General features: G+C 44.1%; 1 protein-coding gene across 1 annotated transcript in view; it reads right to left on the bottom strand.

The window, feature by feature from the left end:
• The window catches only part of T265_12702 (hypothetical protein), a gene marked incomplete at both ends in the record, with an annotated part of 49,254 nt that overhangs the window by 2,760 nt on the left and 25,434 nt on the right, over nt 1-21,060 (bottom strand). Inside the window, 5 exons of the mRNA XM_009165052.1 lie at nt 17-155; nt 1,381-1,970; nt 8,522-8,684; nt 11,168-11,401; nt 16,000-16,095. Of these exons, the coding sequence (XP_009163316.1) occupies nt 17-155; nt 1,381-1,970; nt 8,522-8,684; nt 11,168-11,401; nt 16,000-16,095 (1,222 nt within the window). The remainder of the gene's footprint in view (nt 1-16; nt 156-1,380; nt 1,971-8,521; nt 8,685-11,167; nt 11,402-15,999; nt 16,096-21,060) is intronic.

Consider the following 21,060-nt stretch of genomic DNA (forward strand, 5'->3'; position numbering starts at 1 on the left):
GAACGATTAGACTCACAACGGGCTGTTTTCAAGTGAATAGGGTCACTGTAGGCACTGTGTCCGACAGAATTTCTCGCCCGGACACGGAGTCGATAGGTTGTGTTGAATTGTAGTCCTTCAAGGCGACAGGCCGTTTCAGGTCCAGTGTAGGCCACCTGTGGTTAAAGTTCAAGTGGGATACAACAAAGTGTGAATAGAAAAGCATGAAAAACGGGTGAGATTTCAAGGTGAAGCATCCACAGTCAAAAGTCAATGAACAGATTGAAAACTAACAGCTACTGTGTGGTTTCTTGGTCGGCTATGTGAACTAAAGTACATGTTTTCGTAAACACTACAACTGCAGGGCCATTTCAACGCTTCTTTCAAGTGGTGAGATGTAGCGGAATAACAAGACTGATATTTCGGGGCTGTGTCGCTGTTAGGCAGGATTTCTACACGGATCCCGGTATACCGCACGTCTTCAGGCGCTGCTACGGCCGATAAGCCTAGCCCGCACGAGATTGGCCAAGAATTCGGGACACTTGCCGGTCCGGTGTCAAGACGAAATCTGATTGGTCGAGAATCTGGACCCGACAGCCAATCACGACCCAGTATTGGCCAAATGACGGTTGCCAATGGTGCATCCAGAACGCGTCAGAAATTCCGGAAAATTATAACCGCCTACACTGTACAACTGTTCCTGACTTCGCTTCGGACATTAAAAGACCTTGTGCACCTTTGGTGGTTGTTTTGAAGTGAACGCTAGTTTGAGAGGCTCAGACCGAGAACTAAGCTCCAACAAGTTAGCTCTGGCATCCTTTTCGGCATCGACGAGCCTGTCTCCATCACATCACCTTTTTCCACACATTAAGGTCAAACGAAATCCGCAAATTCAAGGAGATTCTTTGGATTTTTTTGCCGTTCCAATGGGTGTATTGACCAGTAGTCTAAACACTGGTATTAAGAAGCTCGAGATGACTCAGTGGTGCTAGCTTACTAGCTAGAAGGGTTGTTGTTCGAACACAACCTCGGCATCTCAATTACACCTGTCTTGGCTTGGGTAAATTGGCAGTTTATGTCTACCTAGGATGGTATGGCAACTACGCACTGAAAGGTGGATACAGCCGAACGATTATTGTCCTTTCACTGTGAAGAATAGTCAAACAGGCTATTTATATAGTTTCAACACTCGCATTGCTTCCCTCTCTAGTGACATTCGGCCGGCAGATCGATTTAGTGAGACACAAGTGGGGCTTTCCTGACTGACTGGTTTCGTTCATCAACAATAGGACAACTAACTACAATCAGCTCAAGTGGGTGATATCTGGGGATAGCAAAAGACACTTTGTTACGGCTAAAAAGTTTTCTACAAAGCACATGACGTAGTCCCGACCAACCTACTTTAAATATACCTCCGCGTCCATTGTCAACCTCCAAGAAATAAGTTATTGGATTACATTCACCCGGAGATCGAGGAGAAAATCGTCCTGTAGTTATTTGAACGTTACCAACTATCTGCGAAGGTGGATGAATGGCGTTCATAGATTGGGAACTGTTCATTTCTGGCTGCCTGGTGCCAAACGGAGCCAAGGTTTTGCGGGAACCGTAAGGAGTGGCTGCTGTGTGGCCACCGTTTGACAGTGGACCGTCGAATGCCTTGTCAGAAAGATGATAGGCCGACACCGAGACAGGAAACTGCTGGGGAGACAGACGATTGGGGTGGAAAGGAGTCGCATTCAGATGACCATTTTGTTTGATGGGGTGCAAACCTGGCCGGCATGAGAACTGGGCCAAACCAGAAGGTCTGGATCCACCCAGTGAAGTATCCACGGCGTCTGCAAACGGACACCGAGTCTGGGACGGTGTTTCTTGAGGTATCTGAGCAACAGATTCATTTCGATTGGGACAAAGGCGTGGGGAATGCCAGACGACAAAAAGAGCATTCCCGTCAACCACGCATTCGGAAGACAAAAAAGCGGGAACTGGAGGTGCTAAACAGGTGTGATGAAGGAGGGAATGGAAATGAACATATGAAACACAAATAAGTGTACAGTGACCTGGATGGAAACTAATGTCTGAAGTATTACCACAGATGAACTAATTAGCCAGATTTTACCCTTTTTATTAGAATAACATTTCCTTCAAAACCAATAATATCCTCCACTAGCTTCTGTCGCTCATAAACGGTTATAGACATTTGGGATAGGCCAGAAGAATTTCTCTCTGGAAAAAGTATCACCCAAGATAGTTGAATTTTGTGCAGTTGAAGGATCGCCTTCAGACTGAAAGGACTAGGAACTATGTATACGAAATAAAATGTAACAGCTGTACGCAGGGAATTGCACACCAGAGTCGGTGAGCATAAGCGAGCCATTAACACACCTCCGAGAAACGTAGGTGAATATCAGTTGATAGTCAACCATTCGGCAATGCACTAGACACTGGGCACAGGATAGATTTGGAAAATGTGGACATCCCGAGATCGGGTTATAAGATTCTCACACGGTAAGTGATGGCCGAGCCGGTGGAAGCCGCCAATCAAGAAGGGAATAGAAGACGTGGAATTGTCCAGCTTGTAGATAGCGGTCTTAGATCAACCGAGTTGACACGAGGAGGTGTGCAGTTGTCAACAAAATGGTCTGGGTCTAAAAGTGCAAAATACAAGCAGAGCAAGGCCCAATTAACCATCCTTAGCCCCAACACCAAACCGATTGTCCCGGCACTCGTCGACGAACACAGGCGAAATAACTCTGTGAACGACCCCAAGAGGAATATTCCATTGAGGTGTCTTGGAAAGAAAAAGCAGGGCTGCGAAATCCAGGTTCAACAGGATTTTAGTCTTCCTCACAAGCCAACAAACAGGAACATCTGATTGACACCCACGACCGGTTTCGCCCTGCTTGGAACTCATCAGCTAGACGAATGTGCTGCACACAGGCCGCCTCATGTTTCAGTTGGCACGATATTCGAGATATCACAGTATATTTTCATAAAAGAAACTACTCATAAGGTTGATGAAACCCTTCGACAGCCCACGAACGGTTTCGCGCTTCTTGGGGATCATCAGGTAGGCACAGTGCCCGGGTTTCCGTCAATCTTATGTTCTACTTGAACCATTCAGTTGTAGAATTCCATAAGCCAGAGGTTCCCTTGAGTCCCTCGTGAAAACCAAATTGATTTGCAAATCAGTGTATTTCTCGAGAAGAGGGTGTTCTTGTTTTCTAGGAGTTGAACGCTGATATTTTCAGACTCTACAGTTTCATTATCTTACATGTCCCGAACTTAGACATAAGTGAAACGTGGGTGTAAGTTCTTGTAGAACAAAGCTGCTTGTCACACGTTGTTGAGACGCCCTCTATGGATTCCTACCCATCTGTTCTTGGGTAAAAAGAAGTTACGAAATAAAAACCTTCGGTCGCCTAGCCTGTTCTCGTCTAATGGCACAATCTAAGGTACCCCCGAAGTGAATGAGAACCAAGCTTCTGAGATGCCTCTTCTGGTGGTGCTGCCCCAGGGGCTGAAGGAATGTGAAGAATCTGACCAAATGACCCTATGTCGTGATAAATTCATGTGTTCATTTTTTAAACAGGTACACAATCACTCAAATAGGAGATGTCGACCATTTGTGGAATTTAAACATGGGTCTTGCAGAACAAACTCCACCATGCTACTTCATGGGTCACGTGTTCTCACCTAACATTGTCTGACCCTGGAATATCGACTACCGAAACTTATCGGGGATGATCGATTGACGGGTATGCATATACTATGCCAGTGAAATTCTTGCTAGCGGAAATCTGGTTTCCGCGACGCTCTCTGTATTTCAAAGCCATTCATTAAATGTGGGTAGTTTGTTGAATAAGAAAAGTAGCCGAGGGGTCCGTCAAGTTAGAAAACGGTGTATTAGCAATGTTGTGGAATATGGGTAGCTCGGGTGCGCTGATTGGTGGTGTGATCCACTCAACCCCTCACTGAAGATGCCCCCCCCCCGATTGGTGACAAAACGTTTGCAATCCAACTGCCAAACTCGGCGAACAGACCAACAACCAAATGGTGCATTATTTTGTAGCGTGAACGTGGGAAGCATTTTAAAGGGAATGAAACCTTTCTTTGTTGATCGCGAGTCATATACGTTCCTTTGGTGGCTCACCAACCCCGGAAACACAGGAATATCTGTGCCTGTAACACTCNTAGTTGTAGGGAAAATCCAGTGACTATATACGTCACTGGGGGAAACCAGCAATCGCCAAGCCCCGGTTCACCCCGAAGTGATCTCTTGTCAGACATTACTGCTGGCCATGGTGCTAAACGTTGCAGTGCCTGCTCGAATGTGTTTGACTCAGTCAATCGAAGATGTTTTCTTCGAAATGCTCCGATCGTTTTGCCTGGTTATTACAGATCGGCCTTACTGGTTGGATGGCCGATGCGTAGCCTTTCGTTCTATTCAGTGGAAGACTTCGGTGATTGGCTGGCAGAAGATAGTTAATTCATGCGGTTATTGGCTGCTCACCTGCCCGAATTCCCCAGTACCTGGTTCCTACCTCTCCCTCACAAACGTTTTCTAGGATTAATCGACGAAACCACAGCTTAAGGGCTGGAGGTACAAGAAAGGGAACTTTTCCAGATAAGCCCCGCCAACAAATTAACCCTCGCCACGCAAAGAAGATTAGAAAAAAGAGGATGTGAGATTTGTACCTCTAGTATTTATTGAAGAGAGTGAAATTGGGACATGTCATTAATATTTTGCTTAAAAAGGTCCATATTTTCGGTACCTTTGCCTTGCCCTGCGTGGTTTTCACGGCGAGATATTACCGTTTTATCGATCTTGACGTGTAGACCTGGGCCACCGATAACTGTTGGAGTCTGCAAAAACCGCCAGGCGCAAACTTCGCGAAGAAAGTTCTTCAAGTCAACGGCGGTCATGTGGCTAATGGATAATTTCTCTGAGCAGAATTTGATTTTCGCCAAATTTTTGGACAAGTATTAAATGAACAGAAGTACTGCGCTAAACTCTATTATATACCGATCCAGTCAAGTTCCCTTTCGAAAACCGATTTCTTGTCGACAGTGTCGGACATTACACCTCCACCGGTCAGAAACAGTTGAAAGTGTCATTTGGTGGCCAGTGTTGCATAAACGTTGCTGATGCATCACTCCATTGCTTTGCAAAAAACGTATTGCCGTCTCCTTGTCACGAATGTGAGTTGAAAGCGTCAGAAAGTTCATTTAAGGTTTTGCGTCCGAACGGAGAAAATTTTTGCACAAACTGAGCCTAGATGCGGATAAGGGATTGTTTTCATCAAAAATAGGTCAAGGTTGTGTGCGTACATTAAATTGGAGCGGGCAAAAAGTGGGGCGGGGCCTAACTTTTCGCACATGCACTTTTTGCATTAGTGGCGGGGCTTACCTGGAAAAGATCCCACAAAAGTGTAATTGTGAAGCTTCCGCAACACATGACTACCATCAGTGATGCTGAACCAATCACAAAGCAGCGTGTCAGTTGCAAACTGAGCTTTACTCAGCCCGTCAGGTTTGCCACACCAAGCCTCCAATCAGTCTAGGATTTTGAACCGCAAAAAAGCGGCTGGGAGAGGAATTACTGGGTTTTAATTTGTCGAGTATTTCAATACAAATGTGAGTTCCACTGGGTAGATTCTAACTAGATTTTTGACCGTCAACTCATTACTGTCAGTAAGGCACCTCACGAGAGACCAAGTACCCTGTGTCCATGCCGGATGGCATTTTTCGGTAAGACGAGGATTACATTCTACACTCTGCGCGATAATCTGTCTCGTCAACTTCTTGTTTAGACATCCGAATTGTGTTGGGGTTCAGGGAGCCAGATTTGCACTACTGTTGATTAGTCCCGTCTGCATGGCAGGCACATAGCAGACACATGTGGGTTGATGGTGAACTGTTAGAGCTTCTGCGTGGAGATGTACTGCGTCTCAGAATAGGTACACTTTGATTTGCTCTGTAGGTGCCTGTGACTTTGTGTCATTTAGTGAGGTGCAAATATGGTATGTGTTTCTTGTTTATGGAGCTGAGTAGTATTTTGGGGTGAGCGCATCTCATTTGTGTTCAACGATTCGTGCGGGTGTAGTCGTTTGTCGGCCTAATATCTCCTCTCCATAATTCATAGACTCATCCTCTTGCACATGGTTTTCTGATTTACTAGCTACTCTTCTATCGTTTGTAGAAGCTCTTGGAATTTATGTTCAATCCACATGACTCCAATGAATTAAAGGCTAGCAACTAGCTCTCCTTAGAAGTTGACAGTCGAAAATGAGCAAGAAAATGTATCATCATCAGTCTCCAAACAACACACACATCCAAGAATGAACTTGACCAACGAGAATGGTACAGTGTGGACACCGAACCGTAGACAGAATCGACGCGATTAGGTTATCGACCTACGCGCATTGTGAACCGGTTACTGTTCTCACTGAATGAAACTGGCTAACCAGTTTGGCGGCAGAATCGTCGATTTAACAAAAGCAAGGATGACAAGTCAGTAATCCTGATTACAGGTTGAAGCTCGTGAAATAACAGGTGAACTGGATGCGTCAACTGTTGATCTCATCCTCAAGTGAATCAGTTTTTTTATGAACAGACCATGGTTGGTCTGTCGGATTTTTGTGAAGTTATCCATCCCTGAAGTTGAAAATATTATCCGGCGGGTTACAGGCGCCCATGGAGCAACCTGAGTAGAAATTTTAATCAAGAAGCCAACTGGTCGACACGTTCAGTACGTTTGGGGGGCCCAATCAATGATGCGCACCGTTAATAAACTGTAACAAGAGCACTGTTTTCCCGCCTTGGAGTGGGATATCTACAGCCGAGGTAGCTCAGTGGTTAGGGCGCGAACTTACTTACCGGAAGTTCCAACTCATCCTCGCATCTCGACTGCTCTTTTCTAGGCTTGGGCATCGTGACAGTATCTCAGTCTTCGTACGTTCTTTGGGTGGGATGACTGCTATGCACCAAGACTGTTTTACGGCTGAACGATTGTTACTACTTAGTATTTACCAGTGAAGCCAATGGATGCAGGTGGGTCGAAAGAGCCGTTCCACACCTTTTCAGGTTCATTGGCTGTGCAACACCCAAAAACTCCTACGATGCATCCACAAGCAGTGAGAAGCTACCTGCTTGGTCACGTGTGGCTGATCGTTTGTGTTCAACTTGTACTTGAGCCTCTCATCGTGGACGGTACGAACATCTTTTTTGAATATGTCCTTATCGCTTCATATTCGTAACCCGGTCTTTCAATGCGACCTTTGAAACGAAGAACAGGGGCAGATTGCCAAGACCAGATTCCGTCAAACAGACAGTATTACTCGAACTTGGATCGTCCAAGGATTTTGAGTTCCAGGGTGACTTACAGCAATAAATTCAAAGGTCCTGTGTTGGATAAACCTAGGTCATAGAATCCTTTGTGTTAGAAGATTCACCTTGTTCAGAGAGTTCGACCTTGTCACAGATACTAGGGACCACATTCTGTTTTGGCACTACCATATTTCATGGGGTAGGGAACGCTGGATCCGTTCGGGAGAATATGCGGAAGATCCCCGATAACAAATGCCTTGTGTGTTTACGCTTTTCCGGAATCTACAGTATTTTCCAACTTGGAGATGTAGACAGCCCATGTAGACAGCTGTCAGTTCAGAAAACTAGAGATTGTAACGTTTCAGCTTTGCTATTTGAATAAATCTGCAGTATGGAGGCTGAAATCTTTGTTCACCTGTCTTGTTCTCATTATGAACCTTCAGCAGTGATAATCTCACAACTATCTGAAGATGCCTGGATCTACACTTTTCAGGATAATGTTCCAAAACACCATTCAATCATCGACAGGCTCAACCGAATCCCAGCTTAATTGCTCGTTTGCGAGAGGGTGCGAGAGCTCTTCAAAAGAGTGTATACTTTGGGTTTGAATAGAACAAAAACGTTGACGGAAACTTTGGGACTGCACCTGCACTGATGGGTCCAAAGAAGGCTGAGAACAACGGGTGGTATTATGTCAAAGAGTTTTCAGCGACCTTAAGAGTAGTATGTTCCTTCTCAGCCATTCGGCTTGTTGATCAGCTGTGCCACTTGCTTCACTACGTGGTTCACAACGGTCTCTCAGGCGAATGCGCATATGCGTTGTTAGTAGTTCAACTCACGGAGTAGATGAATGAGTAGATCAGAAATGATGACAGCTAAAGAAAACTTACACAAAGCAGCATTCAAACAAAATATCTACTATTTCGTGAGATCGCTGTCGTAGATTTGAATTACTGTGCTTCGACGTGAGTTGGTTTCTCCGTGGCACGGATAAACTAGGACCTACTTGCAACTGTCCACTATCCTAAAAAAACACGCCGGAATTCGTGTGACCCCGAGAATATTACACTCGTTTATAGTATCCAGTTGTCTTATACAATCCAGCTGTGATTTTTCAAAAATGGTTTTTGGTGATCGGCCGGTTCCCGATTATAAGTTGATGCCCGCACGTAAAAGAGAACGTTATAATTAACAGAACTGATTACAGAGAGCTCACCATAATATTCTTCTAACTGAAGTGTTTCCACTTGTTGACCGATCAAATCCGTATTGACTCTGAGTTCAATTTCACCACAAGCTTTTGTCTGATTGGCAAGTTCCAGTTCCATTTCGAACTGAGATTCTGCTGTGAGGATTCGCTTCTGAATGGAGGGTAGAATCTGTGGGTAGTTCAAAGTGAAATGCGGTCGATATTCACTGAGCTGATCATTGTAAGGTGTATGCCAACTGGTTGTACATTATGGACTACCTAAATCGGCTTTTATTGTTTGAACACTACTCCGATTGTAATCGAGATTTTGTCGAATTCGGACAGTTCAGGGGGGAAGGCAGTTCTTGTGATCTCTCTGTGTTGGAGATTGCTCAGTGGAAGTCACGCACCAAGGGCGAGATCGTTTGACATGAAGGATGCCTTCGGTGAGTGGTACGCTAAAAAGGCAGACAAAGTGATGACGGATGAAATAGAACAAGCTTCTTAATAAAAGAAACTACTCACAAGGTTGCTGAAAACTCTTCCACAGCCCACGACCGGTTTCGCCCTTCTTGGGACTCATCAAGTAGGCACAGTTGTAGAAGATCATAAACGAGAGACTCAGTCCAGTCACTCATGAAAACCAAATTGATTTGCAAATGAGTGTATTTCTCGAGAACAAGCTTCCCTTCGTATAGTGTTTCGGTTCGAAATTATTCACGGTCCTTCTTCCATTGGCTGTCATTCTGTCATGCAGTCAGCAGGCCATAAATCAAACGTATTCAGCGTCTAGAATGCTGGTAACCGGCTGTGTACATGGATACCAAGAATGAAACGACGGTGTAGCTTCACTTCGGTGGACGTCGCTGGGGGACTCAGTACAGTACAGATTTTACGAATCTTTTGACAATGAAGACAGCCTGCCTGAATTGTGGGTTCACTTATCGTGCTTGCTTTACGCTGAGCATAGTCAACGTGATCAATGTACTTAGATTTATGGTATGCTCAACTGTATACTAAATCAAGGATTATGGGAGCAATTAAATAGCCATTCCGTGTATAGTTTCAAAGTTGATTTCATTTAGGCGCATCAAGCCACCGTGATAAGTTAATTTGTTGTTGACGGTAGTGCTTTGTGTTTACAGATGTGAAAATTCATTGGTCAAACTCGTGTTGTCAAGTGCCCGTAAGGAAGGAAACGTTCTCCCCAGTGCACTTGATACGACTGGATAGAAATTCATCTAGAGAACTCCACCCTGGATTCATACTGGTTCTCTGGACGTTCAAGGTGAAGCAAACACTGTCGGGAATAGGTGAACTACTTCGAAGACACTTTGGAATGCGGGTGTTTCATAATCTGAGGATCCAACCCGATTCCCAAAGGAAGACGATAGCGTACTGTTGCACCTAAAGGAACATTGAATTTCTAACCCTCGAGGGGATCCACCGGGTCAAACCGTCTAGATCTTCGCTCAGGGGAGAAGGTAATCGTTCGAGTGGAGTTTACACCAAATATTTGCCTTCGGAGAAGGCCCCTGAGGATGGTTCAAACTTGTTCCTTCTGGGGAGACTGCAGTAGTCGCATCTATCCCGTGTGAACAAAACCTCCCCCTATGCCTACAGAAATGCTCCGTTCCACTCATAAAGGTGGTGCCTCCAGAATACAACACTTCTGAAAGAGTGCTTAGTATTTGATCAGAGTATCTGAGCATGGTTCCTGAACTAGTATCCCAGTTTGTAGTAAAATGCAGGCTGTACTGCTTAATGGATGTCTCATTTCTTACTGCTCATGGTTCTGTGCAGTCGACAATTATGAGTAGTATTCTGGAGGTGAGAACTCGAGGCTGAAGTAGTGTTGAAAGATAGCGGAACGAGGTTCTGCACCCTGAGTTGTTGCGACTAAACAGCCGGTCATCTGAAGTGGCAAGACTGATCTTGTTCAACCGCTTTTGAGACGTATTCATCACTCACGATAGCATGTCCATCGGCCCAACCTAAAGGATATAACAAGTCATTATCCTTTGCAGGCAAAAGGAGAGTTCCGAATGTGCTCTCTACATTTCTGCAGTTGGCTCGTTTTCATTTCCCTGGTCTCCTTTAGGAGTTTGTTAGGTGTTCGATAGTTCCCATTTCGGCGGATTAATCTAATTACAAATAAAAATACAATTACATCTTCTAGATGGTTTATTCGGAAGGCATTCCCAGTAAACTACTGATAATTTAACTTGTGTCGGCGTTTCAAAGTTCAATCTCGATGCTACTCAAAAAGTCGATGAAAACTCTGAGAAGTGAACATACATAAACGAATTGAATTCAATACCCACCATTACAGAATTTCAGCATTTTGGATATATGCGTTGCCCATAAAAATGTGGCCACATTAATGAAATATTATTTTTGGGGCTGTGATGTCTTTGTGGATCTGATTTTCCAACGATTTTATTTGTGATGTCTGTATTGCAGCCCGCTGATGGTAGCTTACTACTGAACCTTGCCCTCAGCTATTGTAAATCTTCTTTCAAGGTCTAACTGCTGCTTTGTCTTTTCCAAATAGGTACTCAGAAAGTCCCTCGCATAAGAGACAGCCCTGGTAAAACTGGATGATTCATCACCGAAGATCTATAAATCTGCACTAAGTGGATCTCAGTATCTCTTTTTGCGTCAAAAACCTACCTGAATGAACGCTGCAGCGTCTTGTTCCTTCAACAGTTCGACGGCAAAATGAATCAGACTGGTTGTGGCTGAGAGCCTGCTTCCAACCTGATTGGACTGTTCCCTCAACCGACGTCCGCGATGTTGCAGCTGAGATCGCAGTTCATCCAGTAAGATAGCCCGACGTCGTTCAAGCAGTTGAATGAGCAGATCAATTTGTTTGTTCACGTTCGATTCCATATTCTGCGCAGATTGCTAAAAAACGGAAAAAGACTCTTTGATAGGACCATCAGGAACAGACATGGTTAGACATGGTGCCAGATTCAGAAAAGGCTCAAAACGAGACCCAAAATCGGGTTTAAAAATCAACTGTTCGGCTCCGTTGGGGCATCGTTTTACAGTGGTCGTCCGCCGTCCATCAGACCGTGACACATGAGGCGGAACTGCCAAGGGTAGATTCCGCAGCAGCTGAGAAAGCCATACTGGAACTTTGCAGCCAATCCTACGAACACGAATTGAGCAAATACTACACCTTAGCCGAAACAAAAAATTAGGTTTTGCTAAAAGAATTCACCACCCATTTGGTTGCTGAAAGCTATTCAACAGTCTTGCGAGTATTATGCTCTATCAATAGGGAAACGACAGGCGTCCTTTGTGAAGTACATTCAGTTGAAGAATATCACAACTAAGTTATTTATATGAGTCTTTTTCTAACACCAATATAGTTTGCAAATGTGTGTATTCCGTCGGAGATTTGTTAATGTCAAAAACGTTTGTTGATACCGTGCCTGTCGAAAGAAGCGCTTCATCCCGATCGACAAAACAGTTTCGGGTTAAGCTAAGTCTAAAACGCTAAGCCATCCCCTTACCCACCTTAGTTTTAGAGTAAGTTACGGTGTGTAGCTGAAGGGAATATTAGTAGCTTAGAATGTATCGATGGCTGCTGGTTAGGTGGGTAGACCCCATGTCGATCCACGCACTTCTGCTCATAAGGCGATGTCACCTCGACTGGTGATGCAAAGTTCGGAGCCAAATTGTCCAGCTCAGTGCACAAACCCAAAGTCATCAGTTGTGGTGTCATAAGGCACGATCGTGCATGCGAGTAAGTCACATGAGCTCCTAATGACCAATCAGTGTCATCAGGATTTTTGACTGACTGACCGAGGATAAAGACACACAGGAGAATTTTGGGGAACTAATGGTGGAGTTGGTATAGGGTACACCTGGAATAAGTAACCAGGGTAGCGCCAAGTGTGGGCCTTGAAGCAAACTGGGACGTTGCGGTGACATCTCGTCAAGTAGCCTTGAGCAACAAAAACAGAAAGGAGCTTGAAGTAAACATGGGAAATGACGAAGCACCTAGCTTATGTTGCTCAGAAATGTTCGACCTTTTTCATCATCCATCCACGTTTTTCCTCCCGTATCGATCGTGTGGCAAGTACCAATAGCAGTCAATGAATAGCTGAACCAATCTGATGAGAACGGCTCAGAATGCACGTCCATTATTGGTCGTCTTGCACACTGGAATAAAACGTACTCATCGACTTTATGAATACGTTGCCAGTTCACTTAGACCTATTTTAAATTTTATGAATTTACTGACGAAACGAAGCTGGAAAAATATTGTTTTTTAGCTCAAATTACACCTTAGGCTGCGCGTTCTTACAAACCAGGTAACTAAGTGGAACAAAGTTTTCCGAATGAGTGCACCACCTCAAAGTTTAATGCCGACGGTCCAGTGACAACAGAAACTTGCAATACGGTTCACCATACCTGTATGGAACGTTTGTTTAACTCACTGTCACCCTGGATTGGTCTGACTCTAAAATTTTGGTCTGATCTGGGTTAGTAATGCTCATTTTACTGACTGTGTGACAAAATGAAGGGCATCGTTTTTCACTGGGGAGATCTTAAACTTCCCATCGAGCTTGCCCACTGGATGGAGTTCTACCGCACTACCCACATCCTATGATATCATGTCCCCTTTGTTGTGGAATGGCTCAAAGGTTGCGGAAGTTGCCGAGATTACACAGGCTGTAAGGTGTTTTGCCAAATATCAAGGTCTTTAACCCTTCTAAAACACATTTCTTGAATTAGGGATGAACACAGCAACTATGGATCTGATGACGCGCAGTAGCAGACAGATGGACCGCAAAAAAGCATGAAAAGGACCGGAGTTCGCGAAACCATTCTGATTAGATTACATTTAGAATGTGACACTACTCATATTTCGATTGGCAGGCTCTATTCAGCTGATCTTTTGTTACCTCATCACTCGTTCGTTCGCCTATTCCCCTTTCTGTACAGACTACTTGAAACTTGTAAGTAATACGAAAAAACACATTACAGACACATCGGTCAGTCAGCTATTCCATGGGTGTCTGTAAATACTAGTTCAATCTACTTGACTTGAATAGATGGGCTTACACTGGAGTAAGCTCTTTTTACGCTGTATCTTTGGAATAACTGAAACGAGATTATCCCATTAAAATGTAATAAATGATTCACGTGTTGTCCCACGGATGGAATCCAACGAATAAAGCTCGAGATGGCTTAGTGGTAGCTCCGCATGAAATTATGGCCGGGGTGTCTGTGATTCGAATCCAACCCGCGACCGCATCTGTCTAGGTTTGGGGAAACTGACAATAGTTCAACCCTCTTTCACTTCCTTCGGGTGGCGTAGCAGCTAAGCACCCAAAGGGTGTAATCGATTATTTATTTTTGTATTAATTTTCAATAATTAGCATGCAATGAGCTTGGATCTCGACCAAAGGTGTTGGTGAAGATGTAGTCGGATCCGAAGAAATTCAGCAATACTTTACTCAGCCGCGTCGTAACTCATCCGATTTGCTAAGAAGCATTGGACAAGATACCTTATCGAAAGCATATTCAGGCGGTTTTTCTCACAGAACCGGCTAAATGGATTTATTTAACTTTCTTACTTGTGTTTATCTTGCTTGTGATCCTGTACTCAGTTGACTTAGACGGTCACACTGTACAGTCAGGTGTTTCGTATCACCACCTAGGCTTGATGAATACAAGTGTGGCCCAATCTCCCTCTCAATCTGACCACTTATTTATCAAGATCTATTGGTGGATTACGTCAGCCTAGCTCGTCCCAAATAAGTTTGACCACTGGTCCTGGAATCATGCAAACACAGCTCCATGACGACATACGACGCGAGTGTGCATTTGGTAACCAGTTTCCGTTACCTTTTGTGACAGGGAGAGCATCCATCCTTATTCTGTTTAAATGAACAGAATCTTGAAAAACAAGTATAGGGGATTTGCTGGATCTTCAATGAACCAATCTTAGCTCAAAGAGAAAAACAATAACATCAATGTCTTGATCGCTGGTCTAGACTTTTCAAACAACAACGAAGTAAGAGCGCCTCATGTACTAGCGGATACTACTGATGAGGCCTGCGAGTAGTATGTAATTTCCTCGTGACTCCGCATCGCGTCTAGTGTGCTGCTCTCGCTCACAACTGCGTGGTGGTCAATGAAAGGTCAAGTAGACGCGTGAGAATGGTCAGTTTTTTATAAAAAAAACAGGGTGCATGGGGCGTTTTACGTTCCTGTCCAATAGTTTGTAGCTGTTTAATTGGTCTTTGCTAACAACTAACTCGGCCGCAAAGGACTTTACTCATTACACCGGTACACCATACGGCGATATAGGTGGCCAAACCTTCATTCGGCTCGGTGTGATCGACACATTATGGTAGTGGCTTCTCGGAGCTTGTTACAAGCTTTCATCGCAGATTGAAGGAATTCAAGCCGGCAAATAAATAATATGAGCAAACTAATGGCAACTCGATTCTTACGCGATTCTCAATAAATGAACTTGGTTGATTGTAATCTTGAGGTATATTTTTTTCACTAAATACTAAGTTGGTATTGCGGAAACATATGGGACTTTCTGATGGGAATTCCGTCCTGTAAGCCAACCCGAACTGCGCTGAATAGCCAAGAAGCCCCTTTATACTCTTTCATTATTGAGAATCATCATCTCACGAAATTCCAGCAGGAAGTTTCGAACTCGCAACCTCCCGGCTAGTAGTTCAAAAATGTAACCATTCTGCCACGAGCTGGTGATCGGCTGTTCAATTTACCCTCACTCAGACAGGGTGTAGCGCTGCTCAACCTTTAACCCCGTTGACTGGCCCTTCGACTGACGAATTCTCTTGTGAAAGTCTCCCCAATTGGTGAAATTTCACTCTTTCTCTGAGTCATAGCACAAGAGGAAGTGGTAATAGGAGGACCAGCTCCAAACGTAACTGGACTACACAACTGCCAGTGGAAAAACCTTTTCCGTTGAGACAGATTTGATTTGTAGTTCTTCACTTGTCCTTGATAAGTAAGTTCTATTTCTAGCATCACGTTTTGGCCCGCCTAAAACTTTCCACTGAGTTCTATAAACAGCCCGTTTTCGGCTGCACATAACACGCCTGTACGCGTCAGTGTTCAACAGATCAGCTGATTGGCACGTTCATTGATTTTTTGGCCTGGCTAAACACATCAGGCTATCAAGCGGCTATCCAGACTCGTGCTCACGCTATTAAGAAGGCATCAGGAAAACTGTGATCCACATCTTAAATCACCCTCAAAGCAAGAAGCAAATATAGAAGGTTTGTGATTACTACGAAAGCAAAACCCCTTGCATATACGTACAAATTATTAGTCTGCTCCGAGGAAATCGCTTGGATCAGTCAAAAGCATTTGCTGCGCGGATCAGATGAACACAGCTCAGTATGACCTTGAATCTTACGTACATTTCTGCAGCTCGAACGAGACACTTTCTACTCGATGTGAGACTATCATTCTGGGCAACCAAAAGACCAGATGTTACTCACAATTATACGTGTGCCAGTCGACTTCAACTCTTGCACCAACTCTCCGCCTTCCTTGGCCAACGCGGACAATTTGTGCAGATGCTTGGTGACTTCCGTCTGGAAAACAAAGTTGACAAGGTCGACGTGAAATGCATACAAAGTTACCTAAGCGAAATTGAGTGTAAAGGTATTCTTTCTAATACGATTAAGTGTTACATTCAAGCGGAACATGACATATACTTTTCAACTTTTCAACTGCCAAGCTCGGCGAACAGACCAACAACCAAATAGCGCAACCGAGCTAACTACATTCCACAACATTGCTATATACTTTTCAGGCAAATCCCTATTGGCATTAGCCTCGTAAACAACAATCTACTGGCTTTTGTGAAGTACTGACTTTTGAAGAGTGCTCAAAATCACTTTGATGTCCAAAAGTTTATCATCTGAGATTACTCTACATTTTGTTCGCTCTTTTGTTTTTGGGAATAGCGATGTCAAAAATGCGATGGATGATTTGTTTTTCAAAGCTGTTATCTTTTCCGTAGTTTTCCAGTACGAATTGAGACGCAGCCCCTTTGGCCACAACTGTTTGGACCAAGTGTGTCACCGACACACATAATTTAGCGAACATATTTGTTTTTGGCGAGTTGTGGTGGGTACGCGCAGTTTCACAACAACCGACCAACGCTAAAGTCCATACTAATCATTAAACTGTTCCCTTCTCAGTAAGAATACTTGAGTTCACCCATTAAACGTTGACGTAAAGCGCCCTTTCAATCGCGTTTCGCCACAAATTCAGCAATAAAACCACGCGCCACTTGATGCATATCTAATTTGCCTTTGGTCAGTAGAATTTGAAAGGCTCCTTGAAAATCTGTACAAGATAAATGAAGAAAAACTTTCATCCGATATCACCACTNCCACTGTATCCCTCATTGCTCGTGCTGAACCGTTTTTACCCCTTTTTCGTCGATTAGACATTCTAACGTGAACCCGCTCTTTTGTGCGTCTACGTCACAAATCCCATGAAATTCTAACCCCTGACACGTCAACCCAATTTTGAAGAATTTCTTACGCGCGCTTCTTGACCAGTTGCGTTACCACGTGTTTTGTGCACACGTTAGTGTCTAATTCTAATCGATTCACTGGGTATGTTGGTTCGATACATTTCATCTACGCGTTCTGAGCACGCAATACCACATTTTATTCATAAATCTCAGGATACCACAATTCTTGGCTTGTAATTTTGCGTGCCACTTAGTTGACTTCCCCAAATACGTCTAGAATTCTACACCGTTACCTCTCTGTTGGGTGACTGAATTGTTAGCTTCCACTCTGGAAGAGGATGACGAAACTTCACGTGATCTTAGAGAGATACACTCGTTTGCAAACTATTTAGTTTTTCCTGGAACCCAGCTGAATCTCTCCAGGCAACTGAATGTGTTGCACCAGGCCGCCTCATGTTTGCAGATGAGTGCATTTTGTTTCAAGTAGGACGTAAGGTTGACGGAAATTCGAGGACTACGCCTGCTCACTGGGCCCCAAGCAGGGCGAAACCGGTCGTGGGCTGTCGACGGGTTTTCAGCAACCGTATGAGTAGTGCATTACAAATATTCACGTGATCTTGTTTGTGGACAGCAAAACCGATGAACAGTACGACCTTGTACCAAGTCAATGTCAAGCCATCTAGCAAAGGAAGCTGTTGGATACAAGGCGTTTCATCTTCATGACATCGTTGTATACTCAGTAGTATCCATCTGATTTGCACTGAAACACTCATTGTATTGATTTGTAAGTGGTATTGTATTAAATTTGAGTGTCAGTAGTCCAATGTGTGCACTAACTGACCCACATTCGACTACATTTCGGTAGCTATCAACACAAACGTTCCAACATGAGACAATCAAACGAAATCCGTCAAACCACGGAAAATGCTGATCGCATCGAAATTTGAAATCTCACGTTGTGGCCAATAATAAGACGGATGGTAACTATTCTTTAACCAAGTACACTCTGAAAGTCACCCATCGCCGTACGATTAGCTGTTCAAACCACTAGGCAGGAGAACATGACTTCCTGTTGGAGTTTCGTGAGATGCGCACTGCAGATGATTCCCAATAAGGATGAAACAGTTGTACGGTGGTTCTCGGCTTTTCAGCATAGATCGGCTTTAACTTCAAGACTATAGCTCAGCGAGAATCTATAAATTTTCTCGCACTACCATCAAATCCTGGAACCTAAATCCTCACATATTCTTGCACCGAGTGAACCCGAACAAGGATGCCTTGCCTTGTAATAGACGGCGCATTAGGCAGGCAAACTCGCAAGACTGGTGTATCCCAGATGCCTCAGGGTGAAGCACTTTACACCTGCATCTACAAAGTCTTTACTGAAGTAAAATTATCGAAATAACTGCAACTGGCGATTACTCGTTTTCCATAGAAATTTAAGCCTGAGCCCAAAAAGTAGTTTAAAGAAACTGTTTACAGCAAGAATGTAAGGGTGATTTTTGACAGGGGGTTACGCCCTACTAACAACTTAAATGTCGCAGCTGTTTCATGGTACAAGACGGGGAACCAACCAGAGCATACCTGTCACTCGACGAACCGGCTTACTCAAAATGCGATCTTGTAGCTACCCTTTTGCTACATACATGACTCTACAGGTCACCGACACTCGCTAGATCACGATATCTGTCTTTTTCTTACACTCACAATCACGCCACAGAATCGTGACTAACTTGACTACACGGCTCACAGTCAAGCCCTTGATCCAAGACTCGCCTTTCTTTCCGTACACGTACAAATCACGACACACAAAGTGACTCATCTTACACCGACTGTCTACCATCTGATAAGGTAGCAACAAGTCATGTGCTGACACCCACACACACGCAAACGTCCCTACATATAGGACAACAGCATAGCAACACAACACAACTCAACAGAGCTTCGCACGTCGCCCAACTCGGCGCAGAGCCGCTCAGGACTTACGGCGCTTCAAGCACGGATATTCAGGAATACGTGTAGTTGCCACAACAGCGAGGAAGACAGGAAACCTGCATCCGGACTTACAACAGGATTTATCAATCTGTACCTGTAATACGATAAGTCCCTTGTTCGCATATATATACCTGTTGTTATAATTTTACTCAACAAGCAGACACTGTTAGTGCTCCCCGTTTTCTCGTTCGTATAACTAATTTTCGGGTTCTAGTAGAGCATTAAAAATCTCTATCACGTCAGAAAAATCAGAACATAAGAGCAAACAAAGCCTCGTCGGCGTATGTGGCTGAAGGCCAAACAGATGACAAAAAGCTGTGTGAATACTGAAATGAGAGGGATGCTACTGAAAAAGAGCAAATCAGGATTTCGGTGTTTATTCGTAGACCCATTGTTGGGAAAGAGGACAGCTATTCCTGAGGGTTCGACAGTAGTAGATGGTCACCCAAAAACGGCTTTGGGTCTCTAACGTCAGATGGGACCGATTTCGGATGACCACGATAATGGTTTTACGGAAAACATTGAGCTGAAGTCTCTTCAGGTGACAAGGTGAACATAACTTCGAATTAGTAAATGTCCTTGCTAGGAAGAACTCGAGTAGTCTGTTTGGAAGTGAAAGAACGCGCACAGTTGTTAAACATCGATATACCGTTTATTCTGTGGAGGAACTTCTTCACGTGACTTCTTTCGATAGGGAAGTACAGTGTCCACAAGTCTCGCGTACTCTAACGGATTTTTAGATTTTGGCTTTGTAGTTGGCGTGTAAAACCCTACACACGTTTTTTATTCTGTCTGTTTCATCCTCACCATCCATGAACAAAGTGGCTTGGTTTATTCATTCCGAAAAAGAACTAAAGCGATTTCGAATAAAACGCGGCAGTTGTTAGGACTTTGTTCTGGCAAAACTGCCTCAGGGCTTCATGTCCATTGTCATGGGTATCAGTATGAACGGTTTTCACAATATTCCGTTTAGCATCGCCTACACGGTCATGTGCTGACTGAAAGCCACATAACCCCCACGCTGATGTTTGAATCTTCGTAATGTACAAACCCATCCACAAACTAGCAAAGTTACCGAAAGAAGTTGGGTGGCTTTGGAGATGCTTCGAATGAAGTGGATAATTCCAAGAAGACTATCTGTGGCACAGCGAGTTCCAATCAGCCAATCGCAAAAGGGGAGTTTGTTAGTAACAATCAACTGGAAGGTCATGCGTGGATGAGATTTCTTTCGTGACATCGCCAACGCGCATGGTTGACACGGCATCCCATAAACACATGATTCATTCGATAGTTTGATGGGACGCAACCAACAGCACCTTAGTGACGTTTGTTTGTAACCTGGTCTCGTAGGTCTCCTTTGATCACAACTAGCTGATTCCTCATATTCCACCTCCGTTCGCCGGTCTCTTTTGCTTAGATTCGCGCTAGTTGAATTATGCCGACAACACGTGGAAAATCTGAATCCATCCTGATTCAGTCGAGTGTATTTTTTTCAAAAATTATCCCCTATAGATTGTGACTGGGCGAGTGACTAGGCTAATGGGCTGAAGAGAGGACAAATGTTGACGAGCGAGTGAACCAAAAGTTTTACCGACTTTAGTTATCCTGTCATCATCGATGTCTGTCGGGGGCAAAGAAGTGGCGCCGGGCCTTCAGGGTCGAATCACCGATCGCGAATGATGAAAACTGGGTTGACTATCATTCAGACAGAATGCGAGTGTTGCTTATCAGAAAGTATTATGCCTATCCCATACTCACATCGGCGCATTGAAGCATTCGTTTTAAATGACAGACACAAAATAGGTGAAAGCCGGCAAAACCAAACTTACAACTTGCGTACAGCGATTTTGGAACTATAGACTCCTCAGCGCACTAGCCCAATCGATCCAATCGGAAGCTGAATCAGAAGTTGACGAAACAAACTGATTCTAATGGAACAAGGTACCAACTTTCGGACAAAAGCAGCTTTAATAGTCCCAAATTAATCGATCGACATTTTGTTGTTGGAAATGGGAGGCGAGATGGCCCAAGTGGTTAGAGTGCGAATTTACTGACCGGAAGGTCCGTGGTTCGAACC

Source organism: Opisthorchis viverrini, assembly GCF_000715545.1.
Source record: "Opisthorchis viverrini unplaced genomic scaffold opera_v5_11, whole genome shotgun sequence".
In the NCBI taxonomy this organism is placed as follows: domain Eukaryota; kingdom Metazoa; phylum Platyhelminthes; class Trematoda; order Opisthorchiida; family Opisthorchiidae; genus Opisthorchis; species Opisthorchis viverrini.